This window comes from Urocitellus parryii, chromosome 6, assembly GCF_045843805.1.
Source record: "Urocitellus parryii isolate mUroPar1 chromosome 6, mUroPar1.hap1, whole genome shotgun sequence".
In the NCBI taxonomy this organism is placed as follows: Eukaryota; Metazoa; Chordata; class Mammalia; order Rodentia; family Sciuridae; genus Urocitellus; species Urocitellus parryii.
The window spans coordinates 24,892,536-24,912,398 of record NC_135536.1 but is presented as its reverse complement, the minus strand read 5'-3'; the positions used below and the strand labels follow the sequence as shown (position 1 = coordinate 24,912,398).

The window sequence follows — 19,863 nt, the reverse complement described above, 5'->3', positions numbered from 1 at the left end:
GTATATGTATATGTACATATGTGATATTCATATATATGTAATATGTATACATATGTAACATGTGATGTGTATATATGTAATCTGTATATATGTAATATGTGTATATATTTAATATGTATATTTATGTAATATGCATATATACACATATATACACACATATATATATATAGTGTGTATGTGTGTGTGTGTGTGTGTGTGTAATGAAAAATTCACTAGAGGGGCTCAACAGTAGATTTGAATTGGCAAATGAAAGAACATTTGAAGATACATCAATGGAGATTATGAAATCTGAATGGTAGAAAGAAAAAAATAAGATAAATAGAGCTTCTGAGAAGTGTGGAACTACCTTTAAGTGAACAATGCCTGTATAATGGGAGAACCATGGGGAAAGGAGAGAGAGAGAAAGGGGAATAGGAAATGTTCAAATTATGTCTGCAGACTCCCCAAATTTGATGAAAAACAAACTTCACATCCAAGAAGTCCAATGCAAAGAGATCCACATCCAGGTACATTATAATAAAAATGTTGAAAGTAAAAGATAAAGTCTTGAAAGCAACAAAAGAAAAAAAAATTATCCATCATATACAAGAGCACCACAAGTCCATTAACAGCCGACACCTCTTTAGGAACAATGGAGGCCAAGGGCAGTGGGATGTTGTTCAATACACTGAAAGAAAAATAACTATCAGCTAAGTAAACCTATATCCCGAAAAGCTGTCTTTCAAAAAATGATGAAATAAAGACATCCCCAAACAAACCAAAACAGAGTACACATTATTAGCATCCTTACTTTAGAAGAATTACTGAAAGAACTCCAAGTTAAAAGGAAGTGACAGCAGACATTAATTTCAATTTATGCAAAAAAAAAAAAAAGCCAGAGAACTCCAATAAAGCTCCAATAGAGGTAAGTGTGTGGATAATGCTAAAACACAGTATAATTACACATTTCTTTTCTTTTTTTTCTTAAGTGATTTGAAAAGCAAATGCATAAAACAATATCTACAAAATTCTATTATGCCTATAATGTACAGAATTGCCATATATTGAACAATAAAACCCAAATGAATGAAGCTATGTTGGAAAAAGAAAATGACATTAGACAGTAACTTGAAATTACAGGAAGAAATAAAGAGCATCAGAGATGGTAAATAATAAGCTTAATTGAAAAAAGAATAAGCAGAGCTTTCCTTCCTTCTCTTAGCTTCTTAAAAAGACATGTTTTTCTAGTGTAATCATTATAGCAATGCATTATTTGGCTTGTATAATATAAATAATAACACAAAAATGGAGGAAGGGGAGAGATCCAGGTAGGAGTACAGTTTCTATATTTTAGGTTGGGGATGTATCTCAATGATAGTAGACTTAATCCCCAGCACTGAAAGATAAAAAGAAAGTCTTTTTATTTTACTAGAATTAGTATAAGATGACATATATTCTGATAGATTAAGAAACATAAGCATTAGAGCAATTTGTAAAAAAAAAGTAGCTCAAAAGTATAGTTTAAAAATTATTAAAAGAACTAAAAATAGTATGCCAGAAAATATTCATTTAAGACAAAAGGAAATAGTAAAGAATAAATAGAGGAACAAAACAGGGTAACTACTGGCTACCATTGTATGGACATCCCATTATGTGGTCTATCAGTACTCAACACTCTGATAGATTTAAAGAAAGAAGAACCGTTCTTTACGGAGGCTTATTTTCCCACTAAAAGTAGGGTTCTATTCATGGCAGTCCTTGTGTTTGAAATCTTTTAAGCAAATTCATAAGAATTCAAGGAATGGCTTTTGTGTCAACTGATCCTATATTAAATTTTCTGCTTCATCACACTCCTTTAAAAATATTGGGCTAATAATAGAATGCACAGAGATGCACACATTGGGATACACAGTTGATTTCAAACCATCAATGGTTTAACTACATACTCACCTGATATTTATTCTCTGATACTTCCAATAGAATAAAAAAGACACATTCATTTATATGTATGTTCTGCACTACACATATTCTGAAAAGAACAAAAATATCCATTAATTTTGGATGTATTTAAATTGAATACATGAAAACAATTTCATGGCTCATTTATTATCCTAATATCTCTTGAAGAGGAATCTACATGTGTGTGATTGTGTATGGGAGAAGGTGTGTAGTGACAACTAGTGGCATATGTAATTATATAAACACAGACATTGTGCATATTTATATAGAATGTTAGAAATATATTCATTGCTCTATTTGTACAGTTTTGTGTATTTATAAATATTATGCAAGTTTAATACGAGAAATTGTTGTGATGCGGGAATTCTTGTTAAATTCTGTATAGAATTTTTTATGTCCATCAAACATGCCATATGTGTGTGTATATACATACATACAGCCCTCACCCCAAGAACACTACACTCTAATATGAAGCATTATTCATGTGCATTGGTGCTTAGAAACATTGGCATGATCCTGGGATAGCTCTCCCACAGTTGGGCAGATGATTAGGTGCACAGCTTTGAGAATCAGACTATCTGCATTCAGTTCCCATCTCTGCCATTTATTAGCTGCCTGACCTGGTATCTATAAGATAAAATAATAATATTGTCTTCCTCATGATCTTCTTGAGTTCTAAGTGACTTTAATTATTTTTTGTTCTAATTAGTTATACATAAAGTATAATGCATTTTGACACATCATACATAAATGGCGAATAACTTCTCATTCTTCTGGTTGTACATGATGTAGAGCTCCACAGGTCACATAATCACATATGTACAAAGGGTAATAATGTCTGCTTTAGTCTACTATCCTTCCTACTCCCATAGCCCCTCCCCTCCCTTCATTTCCCTCTGTCTAATCAGAGTACCTTCTTTACTAGCCCCCTACCTTTTGTTAATTAGCATCTGCATTGCAGAGAAAACATGCAGCCTTTGGTTCTTTGGGAAATTGGCTTATTTCACATAGCATGATATTTTCCAATTCCACCCACTTACTGCAAATGGAATGATTTCATTCTTCTTTAAAGCTGAGTGATATTCCATTGTGTATATACACCACAATTTCTTTATCCATTTGTCTGTTGAGGGGCACCTAGGTTGGTCCCATAGTTTGGCTATTGTGAATTCAGCTGCTATAAACATTGATGCGGCTGTGTCACTGTAGTAAGAACTTTGGGTATAGACTGAGGAATAAGGACTTTCCATACAGCTTTCATAGTGGTTGCACCAGTTTGCAGTCCCACCAGAAATGTATGAGTGAACCTTTTCCCCCACATCTTCACCAACATTTATTATTACTTGTATTCTTGATAATTGCCATTCCAACTAGAGTGAGATAGACTCTGTGTGTAGTTTTGATTTGCATTTCTCTAATTCCTAGAGATGCTGAAACATTTTTTCACATGTATGTTGATTGTGTTTCTTCTTCTGTGAAGTAGCTGTTCAGTTCCTTAGTCCATTTATTGGTTGGGTTATTTGTTTTTTGAGTGTTGAGTTTTTTGAGTTCTTTATATATCCTGAAGATTAGTGCTCTATCTGAAGTGCCTGTGGTAAAGATTTTCTCCCATTCTATAACCTCTCTCTTCACATTATTGATTGTTCCCTTTACTAAGAAGAAGCTTTTTAGTTTGATTCCATCCCATTTAAAATTGATTCTTGATTTTATTTCTTGCACTTTAGGAGTCTTATTAAGGAAGTCATTTCCTAAGCCAACACGGTTAAGATTTGGGCCTACTTTTTCCTCTATTAGGCACAGGGTGTCTGTTTTAGTGCCTAAGTCTTTGATCCACATTGGGTTGAGTTTTGTGTAGGGTGAGAGCTAAGGGTTGAATTTCATTTTGCTACCTATAGATTTCCAGTTTTCCCCACATGATTTGATGAAGAGGCTATATTTTTGCTAATGCCTGTTTTTGTTGCCTTTGTCTAATATGAGATAACTGTATTTATATGGGTTTGTCTCTGTGTCTTCTATTTTCTACCATTGGTCTATGTATCTGTTTCCATGCCAATCCCATGACATTTGTGTTACTGCATCTCTGTAGTATAATTTAAGGTCTGGTGTTGTGATGCCTCCTGCTTGACTTTTCTTATTAAGGATTGCTTTGAATATTCTGGGTCTCTTATTTTTCCAAATGAATTTCATGATTGCTTTTTCTATTTCTATGAACAATGTTATTGGAATTTTAATATAAATTCCATTAAATCTGTATAATGCTTTTCATAGTATAACCATTTTGACACTTTTAATTCTGCCTATCCAAGAGCATGGGAGATCTTTCCATCTTTTAAGGTCTTCTTCAATTTCTTTCTTTAGTATTCTGTAATTTTTATTGTAGAGGTCTTTTGCCTCTTTTATTAGATTGATTTCCCATTTTTTTAAGTCTATTGTGAATAGGGTAGTTTTCCTATTTTCTATTTTGATGGATTCATCACTGATGTATATAAACACATTGGATTTATGAGTGTTAATTTTATATGCTGCTACTTTGCCGAACTCATTTATTAGTTCTGGAAGTTTTTTGGTGGATTTTTTTAATCTTCTCAATTTAGAATCTTGTCATTGGCAAATAGTGATAGTTTGAGTCTTTCTTTTCCTACTCCTATCCCTTTAATTTCTTTCTTCTCTCTAGTTGCTCTGGCTAAATTTTCAAGGATAATGTTGAAAAAAGTGGTGAAAGAGGGCATCCTTATCTTATTCCAGTTCTTGGAGGGAATATTTTCCATTTTTCTCCATTTAGAATGATACTGGCCTTGGGTTTAGCATATATATCTTTTAATATGTGGAGGTATGTTTATACTATCCCTAGTTTTTCTATTGTTTTGAACATGAAGTGGTGCCATATTTTGTCAGATGCTTTTTATGCACCTATTGAGATGATCATATGATTCTTGTCTTTAAGTCTATTGTTTATTGATTTCTGTATGTTGAACCAAACTTGCATCCCTGGGGTGAATACCACTTGACTGTGGTGAGATTTTAAATATGTTTTTGTATGCAATTTGCCAGAATTTTATTGAGAATTTTTGCATCTATGTTCATCAGGGATATTAGTTTGAAGTTTTCTTTCTTGAAGTGTCTTTCTTTGGTTTTGATATTAGGGTGATACTAACTTCTTAGAATGAGTTTGGAAGGGTTCCCTCTTTTTTATCATGGAATAATTTGAAAAGAATTAGTGCTAATTCTTTGAAGGTCTAGTAGAATTTGAGAATCTCTCTTCTACTCCTGGATTTTCTTAATTTGTAGGCTTTTGATGGTGTCTTCTATTTCATTGTTTGAAATTGATCTGTTAAAATTGTATGTCCTCCTGATTCAGTTTGGGTAGGTCATATATCTCCAGAAATTTGCTGATGTCTTCAAGATTTTCTGTATACTAGGCATTTTCATTATAATGTAACTTGGTGTGGATCTGTTGTAATTTTGTCCATTTGGGGTCCTATTTGCCTCTTGTATTTGATTTTCCATTTCAGTCTTTAGAGTTGGGGAATTTTCTGATATTATTTCATTGAAAAAAATGTGCATTCCTTTGATTTGTATTTCCATGTCTTCATCTATCCCAATAAATCTTAAATTTGGTCATTTTACATTATCCCATAATTCTTGGAAGTTCTGTTCATGGTTTCTTAATATCTTCTCTAAATAGTCAACTCTATTTTCAAGATTATATATTTCATCTTCAGTGCCTGAGGTTCTGTCTTCCAAATGGTTTAGTCTGTTGGTGATGCTTTCTGTTGAATTTTTAATTTGGTTTATTGTTTTATTCAGTTAGAGGATTTCTACTTGTTTTTTTATTATTTTTTTCAGAATCTCTGCCTCTATATTGAAGTGATCTTTAGCTTTCTGTATTTTCTTTCTGATTTCATTCCTTATACTTTATTTTGCAGATCAGTTTAATGACATACATTCTAAACTCATTCTCTTTCACTTCTTCTATTCTGGTATCCATGGAAGACAGCAGCGGGTCATACAAGCAGGCTGGGTTAGAAGGGGAGGAATAGAGTCAGGTTTCTGTGACCAGTTGTCCCCTGTGTGAACCTCTGTCCATGTTTGATTTTCTTCTGGTCACTTAAGCACACTCTGTTGTGCATTGTGTGTTTATTGGGCCTATATTTTGGGCCAAGCTCAGGTTTGCCAGGAATTGGCTCCTTTACCTGCTGGCCCCATACTGTGGCTGCAAAATGGTTCCTTCCTTTGTCCTCCCCACACTGCCTGGAGACATGGCAGCTTCATTCCCTGCACAAGGATGGCATGCAGCATGCCTTTCAGGTTTGTTAGGCAATATTCTTAGTCTTTAAACACTCCATACCCAGGCCTCAGGCCTCCCCCAAATTAAGGTTCCTTTAATTCCCTTATCCCTCTACTATGTTCATGGAGGGACCACTCTGGCTGGTGCCTTTGGCCCCGGCTGCAGTAGCAGCTGTGCTGCTGGGGACTTTTTCATTATTTTTAATATATCCAACCTCCTGTGGCTCTGGTATGCTTTAAACTCCAGTTTTAAATTCCACTAAAGTCCCCTCTACACACACAATTCTTGTTTTCATTCACCCACCTTGTGGAGAAGCTGCCTGTCTGCTTTCTTGGTTTCATGTCACAGAGTAGCCAGGAACCCAACTGCCTCTATTCTGCCATCTTGAAAACCCCCTCAGACTAAGTGACTTCTTAATGCATGTTAAGTTCTAGAAAGCACCAAGAAAACAGCAGGAGTTCAATAAATGTTAGCTACCATCTTTAACCTTATTTTGATTCTGCTTTTCCACTAAGCAAACATGTTTCTTTCACATCTGGAGCATGTATTAAATATAGATTATGTTTCCCATCTAAGAACAGATCTTCATGATATGCCTTTTATTGTGATGATGCCTGCAACTTTTATCTGTGATCGTCTTTAGAGTTTGTAAACTGTGATGCACATCTATTAGCATGACCTGGGTTTCACCTGAGAGATGATTGCTTTCCAGGAATTTGAGCAGGTGCCTTTACATTACTTTTCAGGACCTTTTGTGTGTTGTGTAAGTAGGGCAGGGTGCAATGGGGTGATGGCACAGGCTGTTTTAGGATCCTCATGTGGTCTATCTGCCTCCTGTCTCTCCCTGTTTTAATTTCTTCTGTACTTTCAGTCAGGAGTATTTGTTTCTGTTTTTCATTGTTATGTCCTCAACACCTGAGTGCCTGACCCACAGTACAAATGAATGAAATCATAGTATCTTCTCAAAATTTCTTACTCTCTTACTTTCCAGGGTCCACCAAAGCACATTGATTTTATTCAATCTCAAATGACCTCTGTAACTACTGTCACAGATGATTTCTCCTCTGTATCCATGGCAGATTGGCTCTAGAACCCTAGTGGATACCAAAATCCACAGATACTCAAGTATTTATATAAAATGATGGAGTGCTTGCATATAACCATACATATTCTCCTGTACACACAATTGCTTATATTCCCATTTATACTGTAAATTCTGTGTAGTTATTATATTATATATTATATTATAATTTAAAAAAATTATAAAGAGAGAGAGAGAGAATTTTTAATATTTATTTTTTAGCTTTCGGCAGACACAACATCTTTGTTTGTATGTGGTGCTGAGGATCGAACCCGGGCCGCACGTGTGACAGGCCAGCTCACTACCGCTTGAGCCACATCCCCAGCCCATACACATATAATTTTTACAAATATTTTCAACCCAAGGTTGATTGAATCCATAGATGTATAATCTATGTATATAGAAGGCCAACTCTACTTCTCCAAATATATTCCTTAAGTTTGCGTTAAATTGAATTGTTTGCAATTATTTAGAATCCCCTTCTTTCTTTCTTTTATGTCTGTAGACGTGCTCTCTAGTATGTGCTGTCAAATGTGATGCCCTCATTTCTTTCATCACAAATGCCACCCATCTCCCAAGACTTGCTCAAACTCTCCTCTGAATGCCATCACCATCATTTTATACCTTTCCTCTGTCATTTAACTATTTTTTATGTTTATAAAGTTATTTGTACATGATATGTCTACCTTTAGAACAAGGACTTTGTTTCACCTGTGTTTTCAACACAGCACATGCAAGTAGCAATTGTCTGACAGCAAATATTTAATAAAGAACCTAGTGCCAGGTGCTGAGCCCAGTGACAAGCTGGCTTCATGTGAATGCAAATGATAGTTGCTTCCTGGTTCTCTGAAAATATTTGCTGATTGCATGATTAAATTTTAATTTTACACGATGAGTATCATGGGTTATAAAATAGAATTGATATCAGGTATGTTGTGTCACAACCCACGTTGTGTGATTTTGGAACAATAACATATCCTTCTAAGAGTCTTGGTTTTCTTGTTTGAAAACAGTAACAATGGACCCACACTGTAGCTTTGAGATGTCATATAGGGGTGGAGGTTGAGGTCTTCTAAACATCATACTAGTACTGAAGGATGCATCAAATATAAGTGTTTCCTTTCTTCCTTATAGAAGTTCTATTTGAACACAAGCAAAATGAGTTTCTGATGGGTGCCATTAACTTTTTATTGTTGTTGCTCTAGGTCTAGCTCTCTCAATCTTCTTTGAATGGTCTGAGCACCTCTCACAGTGCCTGGCCATGAGGGATGGTCTAGGCGCTAGCCTGATGCTGTTGCCTATTCCTCCTTCTAGAAGCTCTATGGCCAATACCTGCTTGCTCAAGTGGTTATAAATGTCTGCTCTCCTCCTACTCTCGGTAAAAATAGTTACAGGGATTCAGTTTTGTTTTTTAGATCTGTGTTTCATCTAGGACATCCAACATTACAATTACTACTCTTTGTGGGTGCATTTTCCCTTTTGCAAAATACCTTCACATCCAGTGTTTAATTTGATACTCTTGGCAAGTCTGTGAGCATCCTAGGGCAGGTACCCATACTGTCATATGCACTTTTCAGATGAGGAAATAGAGCCTCAGAGTTTAGGTGTTCTGCCCAAGGTCACACAGTTAAAAGGCAGCAACCACAGAAGTCGATCAAATACTTTTCCCCTGGCTACAAATTTGGTGCCCTCTCTACTCAGCCTGGATGCAAAGGGGTATGTGAGACTGTAGCATCCTTCAAGCTAACAACCTTCTCCATTCTTCTTTGGCAGAGGCGTCCATCCTGAGCTACGACGGCAGCATGTACATGAAGATCATCATGCCCATGGTCATGCACACTGAGGCTGAGGATGTGTCCTTCCGCTTCATGTCCCAGCGAGCCTACGGGCTCCTGGTGGCTACTACCTCCAGGGACTCTGCTGACACGCTGCGCCTGGAGCTCGATGGGGGTCGCGTCAAGCTCATGGTTAACTTAGGTATCGTATGAAGGACCCTCTGCTACTCTGTTTGGGCTTGTCTTCCCTTTCTTTTCTGATTTTCATTGGTTTGATTGAATTCTTTGTTTGTTTCTTGAAAGTTAGCTGCTCACCTCTTGTTTAATAGACCAAGGATAAAACCCAACAGCAACAAAAACCTTCTCCTTGTTTCTGCATGAGGTTTTGATGTCAATTTCTGGTTTCTGACAGTGGTGGTTTCTTTTACTAGATTATTTGTTTTTCTAAGTTTCCGTTCTTGGTTTTTTGGAATCGTTTAGCTTTGTGTAAAACACGCTACTTTGGTCCATCTTTTGATCAATCATATTCCCATTAAGTCCAATTCCTTGGTCACCCCTCAAAACAGTCAACACCAAGGGCACAGAAGGGGCAGGAGAAGAGGCAACATGTAAGGTTGGGTTTAAGAGGACTAAGGACATCAGCAGGATGAGAAGCACATCATGTCCAGCTCCAGAAGATTATTGAGACTAAGAATTCTGATAGCCCTAGAGATTATGAGGTCTCCTGATTCTTTCTTCTTGAAAGACAAGTCAGATGTTTGTTTGGTCTCGTTGAAAATATGTTTCCCAAAGTTGAGAGTCTCTGACATGTGGAAGGAAAATGTGCCCCCTAATTATGAACCTCACTTTCCTTCCCAACACTCTTAACCACTTCTCAGCAGCCCTTTAGGAAAAGATTGTGACCTCACATTGTAACCTACAAATTCCACTGTACAATGAATATCAATTTTACAGTACATTTGAAAAAGTATGACGACTTCAGTTCTCTTGGGATAGGATCTATTCTTTGACCACAGTCACCTAGAATGAGTACCATGAAAATTCTTCGATGGCCTCACATTTTCTCCTGCTATTTACTCTCTTTACTGGATTTTAATGGATCTTTAGTGGAGAATGGGGGCCTTGGGTTTTGGAAGAAACAACCCACCAATCATTTTTTCTGATCTTTCCATTCAGCAGAAAGTCAATGCCCAGTGCTGACAGGGTTAGTGTTATAACTGGGTTCAAACTTTCCAAGCTAATGGATTTATTTGCCTGTGTAGTATGTGTTTGGATACCGAACTCCTTTATAAAGATTTCAGTGGAGCAGCTTGTTAAAGGTCCAGGGATGACACGAGGGACAAATGTACTAGATTTAAGACCATGGCAAGTTCAAGAAGGCCTGGTGGGAAGGTGGAACTTTGAATCCACACCAGTCCTATTCACTGTCAGGTCAACTCCTCATATTTGCAAAATGCCTACGCTGTAATTCTAAAATCTCTAGTAAACAGAGGACTGTTTTGAGCAGTGGCTTATTTAGTTATGTCTTTTTGTGTGTTTCCTTCTCATTTGCAGCTTTTACAACACTATGCCCTTTCTCTTGCCCAACCTCATTTGATTTCTGTTGTCACTGTGTTTCTTGGTTTTCTTTAGTTTGTGTGTATGTATGTGTTCGGTTATTTTAGGTTTTGTTTTTCTCTTCTGCTGGATCTTTTCATGTGTGTTCTTGAGTTCTCAATCTTCCTGCTCATCAACCATGGTAAATCAAAAGATGGTATTCAACCCTTCAAAGGCCCAAAGCCTGCGGCCCGCATAGCAAACAGCCTTGTGAACAGAGAGTACTGAGCAGCCGACAGGGGCTGGCATACCCCTGTCCCTCCCATCTTCCCTTCCGTACACCATCTCCCCACCTTAAATAGATCAGTTTAAGGTTATAGTACCTAAAACCAACCACCAGCAACTTTGATCACCTACTACTCTGGAAAACAACAGAAGGGATAAAGCACAAAACAAAACAGACAGAAAAATTTCCTACCGAGCCTATAGAAAAAGAAGATGAAGACAATTTCTATCTCTGCCTCTAGTTCAAAGTCAAAGAGGGATGTGCCCATGAGGATGAATCAGCCCCGTGGGACGCTGGGGGAGTGCACCCCGTGCCGTTAAACAGACAACTTGTTTTTCCTTATTAGATGTTGTTTTGTAAAGATTAGAAAGTCAACTGTGACAAGTCTTAGGAAAAAAGAGGACAAAAGGGGACGTCCACTGAAGGAAGAGAGAGAATCTTACACACTCACACACATGCACACGCATACTCAGAATTAGTCATAGACCCATGTGTATTCCTAGAAGCAAATCTTTTTTCTATTTTAAACTGTAACCAAAGTCTGGGAGCTGTGCTTTTCTTAAAGAATTTGGCCTTTTGGCTTCTTTTAGTACACCATCCATCTAACTTGTCCAAAGTTAAAACATCTTGGACAAAAGATAGCCCCTCCCTGCAGAGCAGTCCTCCAAAAGCAGTCGTCATTTCCTTTTTCCTTTTTCCCTGGTTCATCACAACTGCTGTTTTGGGTTTACCTTTATTTGAAACCATACATGAGAAAGCTAAATTTTAGGGCTGGGGTTGTGGCTCAGTGGTAGAGCGCTTGCCTAGCATGTGCAAGGCACTGGGTTCAATTCTCAGCAACACATATAAATACATAAAGTAAAGGTCAATTGGCAATTTAAAAAAATATTTTAAAAAAAGAAAGCTAAATTTCAATTTTTTGTGCTTGTGAACATGTACCTTCTCATAATCAGGCTTTGACCAATGTTTTCTCTATTCTGTCTCCTAAGGACACACCTTTATAAGCATTTTCTTTCTTCCTGCTACAAATTTACATTTCCTTTTTTTTCTTGATTATAGAAGAAAACATCTCCAAGCAAAGTTTGCATTCACAAGCTATCCCCCAAACTTCAAATGATCCCTTTGTTCTCTTATTGCATTTAAGACATCTTGGTTTTATAGCACATGCACAGATGAAATTACTATCGATTTCAAAGTGCTCACCTATATAAGTTTATGGTAGAAAATCCTAGTTCCTTTGATGTAACCTATCGCTACATGCCAATGAGACTAGGATTTTCTAAGGCCTTTGTTTTCTGAAAACAGCCATTTGTGATAATAGCAGGTGTGAGGAAGAATATCTTGCATTACACAACATGTTTTTAAAAGTTGTGAGGTTGGCTACTGATCAACCATATTTTTCTCCTTGATTATTAAAAAATACAATAGCAATGTTTCATTATTAGAGTATAGTTGAAAGTTTAAATGACCTTGTCTTAATTTAATCTCTTAATAATTTTGTGAGATAAATCACAAAAATGTTTTTACATTGACTTTTACAGATGTGAAACAAGCAAGAAATATATGACTTTTCAAAGCTTATGCCAAAAGTTGGTAGCTGGACTATAATTCCTGCCTCTAAACTGCTAGATCATTATGGATTATCTATAAACCCTACAGGTCAATATTGTGGATCGATGATATGATGTTCTTAATGACTTCAAACTGCTTTCATGATGGTCACCTTTGTAACCTGCTAGAGGGAGATCTCCTTTCCCCTCGGTGCTCAATTTAATCGAGCCACACTACAGAAAAAAGAAACCTGCAGGAGGTATAGCCTTCAGGGTCCTCAGCAGAGAGCCAGAAACACTTCTGCCATGGTGGAGGTTCTGGGCAGTGTGCGGCAGTTTGGTTCACTGAATTGAAATTCTCCAGATATTCTCCCTCTAGCCTTGCTGACGACTGTTTTATACATTATTGAAAATATACAACTTTTAGAAACATTCATCTCTTTCACACTCAGCCCAAAGCTCATCAATATGGACAATGATATTTTTCTTCATTTGCTAAAATGAAACAACAACAAAAAACTAAACAAATAGACATTGCATATGTACACAACAAAACAAACAGACAAACAAACAAAAAAACCAAATGCATACATAAACACACACCTCAACTGTCATGCCAAGACTCAGGCAGGATTTTTTTCAGGTAGAGTTAAGTCTGGCTGCTACCAAAGATAGATCTAATGGAAATGGCCATCCTGGGCCAATTCTCCCAGCTCATTTTTTTTCATTAAAGTATATATCCTCACTAACACAAACATAGACTCAGAGCTCGTGAAGAAGATTTTTCTCCCCAAACCACTAATTCTTCAGGCTAAGTAACAAAATAATTCTTGTCTTGACTTAAACAAATTGACTGCTGTCTTGGAAAACCCAGGTCCTCTCATGGTTTAGGCACGGTTCACATGTCATGAAACCATTTGGATGACCTAGAGGGATGAGGCTAACCCAGCACTTCTCCCTAGACAATATTCTTAACTGACAATAAAATATGCAGCTGCACAGACACCAAAGCAGAAAGCCACTTCTTAGATTTGTGACTTGGGGCCTGCTCCTTGGCTCCTCTCTCCTGAGCATGCCCAGTCATGGATTTCCTCTCCCTCTTCACTACTCTAGAGAGGGGCCTTGCTCCAGCTTTGGGTGATGGTAGGTGCAGCCGATAGCTGAAGTCCCACCTGCTCCCCATGCCTGCCCTCCCTCTCCCTGGTCCCCTCAGGGGCATGGCCTCCTCTGTCTGGTGATCGTACCGGTTGCTCCAGGGCTGTTTGCTCCCACTTTTCTGTTGCGGTTGACGACACATGACAAACCTAACCGCACGAAACCAAACCCAGATTTTTCTCAAGAGATGTTCTTCTGGGGAACAGATAAGCTGCCCGCCTCCTCCCTCAGAATGACTGGGTATTGTGAATTGTTCCTATCTGGATTTTCACCTGCTTTCCACTCTTCCCTGCTGGAGGCCACTGCTTCCATTTTCACATGCTTGATTAGAACAGGTTCCTTTGTGACATTTACATGGTGGCATTACCCTCCAGAACTCCTCTAAAATGTACTGAGTCAACCTTCACCAGCAGGAGAGCATAGTTGGCAAAGGTTCTTTTCCCTGTACCATTCTGCCTTTTTTCCTATCATTTAATTTCTACCTTTTAATGTTTGGCTTCACACAAATTATCACTGAAATTTCCAACAGCATAAACCAAACTTCCGTCCAGTCTGACAGCTGTTACCTGGCAACAAGCTATTTCTCCAGCCATTTCTGCCCGAGCCCCTACCAATACCCACTGACTCGACTCAGGAATTTTTATGGAGTGAGTGTGCCTGTGATTCTTAAGTAGAGATTAATAAAATGATGAACACTCTGATCACTTGGCACACAATTCCTTTCTGGTTATCAGGACAATTTGATTTTTTTCCCCTTTCTTTCCCATTAGAAAAAACAACAACAACAACAACAAAAAAAAACAAAACCAAAACTAAAGAATTTTCTCTCCTCAAGATGCAGAGAGTGAAATAGGCAGGATGTCAAAGGTGCCCAGGACCTCCTCCACACAAGCCTGCCCTGCCTTCCCCCTGAATGCTGAAGGCCTCTGATTTCGCCTGGGCATTCAGGCCGGAAGACAGAGATGGGCTTTGTGAGTGGGTTGGTCTGGAAGCCTTTGAAGCAGCAGTGATCAGAAAAGCCAAATTGATTATGACAATATCCTACAACTCCTCTTGCCCTGTACCCAATGACCCCACCTCTCTAAAATCTGGGATGGGTGTTTGTGCGGTTAGCTGTTTGCAAGTGGCCATTTTATGACAGGACATGACCAGGTGGTGTTAACCCTTTCCTTGCCTCTAAGGGTGATGGCAAGTCTGCCTTTACAAATTTCTGTAGCATTCGGGACCTAAGGAGAGGGTGGAGGGCATTTGTTTTTAGATAAAGAGAAAGGGTTAAATACTGCACTGAGAAAATTCAAGGACTGATTTTTTTAAAAAACGATACAATGTGTCAGACTGATGAGATGTCTCTTTGGAACACGAATAATCAAAATGGCATTCATGCTACTTCTAAAGTTAAATTTTAAGAATGTAAATTGTAGGGGGAAATAGAATATAATTTGCATTTGGTGGGGGAAATTTTGCCTAATTTTCCAAGTTTAACAAATTAATATTTCAAAGTGCAGGTTTGGAATAATTTCTATAAATGAATAGGCTTTTGGAAAAAAATAAACATGCTTGGTGTCTATTGTGGATATATATGTATACCAGTATATATCTCTATACATATGTGTATATATATATATGTGTGTGTGTGTATATATATATGTATCCAACTTTACTAAATAATATACTGTACATATACACCCACCCTTAAACTTGTACATACTGTGTATATATAAAATGGCCACATTTCTTGCGTGTGTCTGTCCCCGGAAGGGTGGACTGATTGTTTTTGGATGTCTGCAGCTGTTACCTTGAAGGATGCAATTTCATCTTTCATTTATTTTTCCCCATCTAGACTGTATCAGGATAAACTGTAACTCCAGTAAGTTTTCCCTCAAGTTTCATTTTGTTCTTTAAAAAAAAAATAGAAAAAAAACTGACTTTATTTTGTTTACTATTTTATGAGCTGTTTTTTCTTTGAATTATTTTATTTTTTGACAATGGAGTTGGGGGGAACTGGGATTGACAAGATGGAGGGCTGGGCTGATGGTAAGGGCTGAGTATGACTGGGATGTGGTTTCTGAATCGGGGTAGGTCCCCTCTTCTTTTCTTGCATTTGATCTACATGCAGAAAAGGAGAAAAGGGCCCATGGATAATGAAATCACTGGAAAATGACTTGAAATGGCAATGTGTTGTCTCTGGGAAATCACCCCCTGGGGTGAACAGAAAGTCTTAGAGCAACCAACATGCACTTCTCCACTACCAAAAACTTCAGGTGATAAAAGCAGAGTTCATGACCCAGAAGTGGCTGCCAACTCTGACATCTCCTTCCTGGCATATGGGGCTACCGGGGGTTTCTTATGTGGGTGGGCAAAACAACTGCCCTTGGTGTGATATTTGAACCAAAGGCTTGAGACTTGCTCTACTAATAAGGAGGAATTGCTGACTGCCATCCAGATGTCCTGGTTCTTGAAGAAGGCTCCTGTAAGATATAATCTGGAAACTATTCATGTTATTTCTTCCTCTGCCCAGAAATGAATGTTAACCAGAGTTGATGAGAAAGGGGAAGAGGAAGATAAACAGGAAAGAGGAATGAGGGAAGAACAGGCCTAGACCAGACAAGGAGAAAAGTAAAGAACATGCTTGAGTGTTAGCATGTAGCAGTCAGGCTCATTACTACTCACTGCTCCAACAAGCAACCACAAAATCCCAATGTCTCAACAAAAGACAGAAAGTTAGAGCAGTTAGAGAGTTGTTAAGGCAGTCTCATGCCAGCTGTAACACTCCAACAAATAGATTCCTTCAAAAGTGACTCAGGGATTCAGGGCCCTTCCATGAGGTGGGTCCACCCCCTTGGAGATTTTTATTCCCTGCTGAATCCATAGGAAAGAGAGAGCCTGGGTAGCAATGTGAGTAAGTGCTTTGCCCAGAAGTGACATACATCCTTCTGTCCATTATATTCTCATTTGTTGTAAAGGAAGCTGGGAAATGTAGTCTCATTGTGCATAGGAAGAGAAAAATCATCTTAAGTGGACATATAGTGCACAGAATTCTCAGTATTAGCTCATCTTTTTGTTGTTGTTCTTTCTTTGCTGTGGTCCTTTTGGAGGAACAAAAGTAGAGAGGGGAAAAAAAGAAAATATTCCAACTCCTATATTTCATTTACCTTGTTGATTCCTATTAGAGCTTTCACAGGTGCTAGTTCAAAGTTCTTTTTTTGGTAGAAGATCTGTTATCAGAATGACAAACTATGGAAGCCCAATTCTATTTTATGGGCAAATGTTCCATATAAATTAACAAAAGAAAAAGAAAAAAATTTCAAAATCTGTATAAGCAACCTTTCCTAGAGTGCCTTATGCATGTGTTGGCATTACTTGTGGTTATTTTCAGCATTGTCTTATTTTGCTGTGTTTAAATATTTCTAATTAGCCTGAAATTTCTCATTATAATTAGATCATTAAAAGCCTAACTGAAACATACTTTCTCTGCAAAGTCTGAGTTTTCTATTTTTGGAGGATTTTGTTTTGTTTTTTGAAGCTTTGAGGTACAGTTTTTATACCACAATATTCACCCGTCATAAGCCTACCACGTACAGAGTTGTCCAAACATAACCACAATTGTGTTAGAAAGTCACCCTCACCCCTCTGATTTTCTGTTGTGCTCATTTGTAGTTAGTCCCTGCTCCTAGCCCTAGTCAACTACTGGTGTGGTTTATTTTTATAAATTGGCCTTTTGTGGGTAGTTCATATAAACATAGTCATTTGTGCCTAGCTTCTTTAATATATATATATATATTTGTATAGCATCTCTGTGGAAAGCTTTATCCACTCCTTTTATACTGGGTTTCAGAAGGAAACCAGAGTCAAGCTGAGATGAAGGTGGACAGTCCCAGTGTAGCCTCTCTGGCTTCAGAGACTGACTTGGAGAACAGAGGACCCAGGGGTGATTTGATCAGATGACAGGACTTGCTTTTGCTGTGCCACCCACACTTCCTTATAGAGTCACTTCCACACTCTCTATGTGATCAGCCATGGAAAGTCATCAAAGATAAGTTTCAGGATTCCCACTCCTGGGGAGACGGTGACACAGATGACAGCAGGTTTCCTGAACCTGACACAATATTTTCTAGACAGCGTTGAGAAGAAAATATGCCAGCACAGATATGTTAGCTGAATTTGACCACAGTTCAGACTGTACCCGATTTGAATGCAGGGTAGATAGTCAAGATTAGATGTTGGAAATCACATTGAAAAACAAAAAAATCTCTTGAGAAACATTCAACATGGTAAGATAGTTAATTCTGTTGAGAGCATCAGAGAAGTGGTATAGTCTCCACTGGCTGGACAGTGGTTGATTAGAGGAAGGGGAAAAAAACAATCTCAGTCCTTCAAACTGATCAAAGACCTTTAGTGCATAAATATATCAAAATGTATCCAAGGTTATGTGGAGTCATGAAATAGATGTGATACATATTTCCTGAAGTCAATTTTAATTGTTGACTTGGAATAAAACCTTAAATTGAAACCAAACTAATATATTATGCATCAGAATGCAAACAAGCATGGCTCTTTAAGGTTTAAAAAAAAAAAAGGAAAATTTCAAAGACATTTCCTTTTAATTGCTTATCTTGTCTATTCCATTGCTGGCATTACTGTCACTTGGGTGGAATATTTTGAGAAGACTAAATTAACAGAGAAAATGGGTAGAAGTGATTAGAACTTCTAAATCCCTCTTCTCATTGACTCTTAGAATTCATAGCTCAGTCTATGTAGCACAAACTCGGATGTCTCCGTAATAGGGATGTAAGTCTTTGCACTTACCAGATTGTTATCTGTGAGTACAGAGGAAATAAGATGGATTTGCAGCCTGGATTTGAGAGGGAGGGGCTTTCTTCTCACCCCTCAACCTTGTCTCCTGCTGTCATTTCAACAGAAATCAGAGTGTGCATTGCTCACATTTTAAAACATAGCTTTACCCCACCCTTTGGAGGGACATACTGAATTAAGCCCAAGTGAAGTCTGAATGTAAGTTTGTAAACTTTTCAGTAACTCTATTTTAGGATACCTGTCCTTTGAAAAATAACTCTGATAAAATAATGAATGACATCAGTTACTTTTTTTTTCTGTTCATCTACCACAGTGTTATTCTGGGAAATGGCTGCTTCCAAGGGATCAGGGGACAGTATTTAATGGAGAGAAGAGCATGAGAAAGAAAACTGATCTCCTAAGATAGGGAAAAAACAACTGGCCATAGCACAGGGCAGTTTTGAGGCATATTTATCATTACTCACTCTAAATCTTCCTTTTCTTACTTTCCAAATTCTTTTAAGAATCACACACCATGAATTCCTCCTTTGCTCCTATCATCAAACCTATCAGAGTGTGGGCAAAGCAAGGTCTTTGTTTGAATGGAGGACATTGCTGGCAAGACTGTACTTAAATATATTTAATAAAAAAGGTTTTAGCTTAGAGTTTATCTTTAAAATGCAAAAGACCAAGATTTGGCAGCCATCAGGGTAGATTGAACTCCAGGTTGACCTGGAACTCTGCTAACAAAAACAAGGACGCTTTCTAGAGAATTCCTGGAGGAAATCACCTCTTCCCATGGTTCCAGTCACAGGAGGCTGACAGTAACCTCTGAGGCGTGCAGTACTGGAAACAGGTAATGCTGTCTGTGTTGATCTCAGGTGTTTGCTGAAATGGAAGCATGGACAATGGTTTGCTTTAACCTTGTCTGATTGTGACCCTGCCCTGTGACTATTCCCAGTCCCTTCATATGTTTCAAGTGATGTACAGTATGAATAAACGAATGAATGAGTAAATGTAATAAGCTCATATTAACTCAATGTGGCTATTGTGTGAATAAATAGAGTAAACCTACATTAATGAGTACCAATTTTCCCACTCTTTTTGTCAACTCTTCCTTCTCTCAAAGGCTAACTCCTCCATAATATGGACATTTTCTTAATGTCCCTAAAAAGGGAGTGAACGCATATGCTTTATTATTTGGGGATATGTACAAACCCTACCTCTCACACCAATCCCTATGACCCTGAAGTCTAACGGATCATTCTGCAACAAGGATCCTTTTTCCTTCTTATACATGAATGGGAAAAGAAATAGAATGCCATTAAAAATATACAGACCTTAAGATATTCAGGTGCCATGGTGGAGCTGATTGTGTCAGAGAAGACTTTGGTGATTCCATCTACTTTGCATAAATTCTGATAGCTTTGCATCATCATAGAGGGACCACCTCAGAGATGTAG

The 19,863-nt window shown here is 37.8% G+C and overlaps 1 protein-coding gene across 11 annotated transcripts in view; it reads left to right on the top strand.

The window, feature by feature from the left end:
• Nucleotides 1-19,863, top strand: part of Nrxn3 (neurexin 3) — a 1,484,695-nt gene that overhangs the window by 523,670 nt on the left and 941,162 nt on the right. For 9 of the 11 annotated variants that reach the window (XM_077800323.1, XM_077800324.1, XM_026401081.2 and 6 more), the window contains 2 exons: nt 9,081-9,284; nt 15,450-15,476. In XM_077800323.1, the coding sequence (XP_077656449.1) occupies nt 9,081-9,284; nt 15,450-15,476 (231 nt within the window). The remainder of the gene's footprint in view (nt 1-9,080; nt 9,285-15,449; nt 15,477-19,863) is intronic. The other 2 variants (XM_077800321.1, XM_077800320.1) reach the window with 1 other exon arrangement.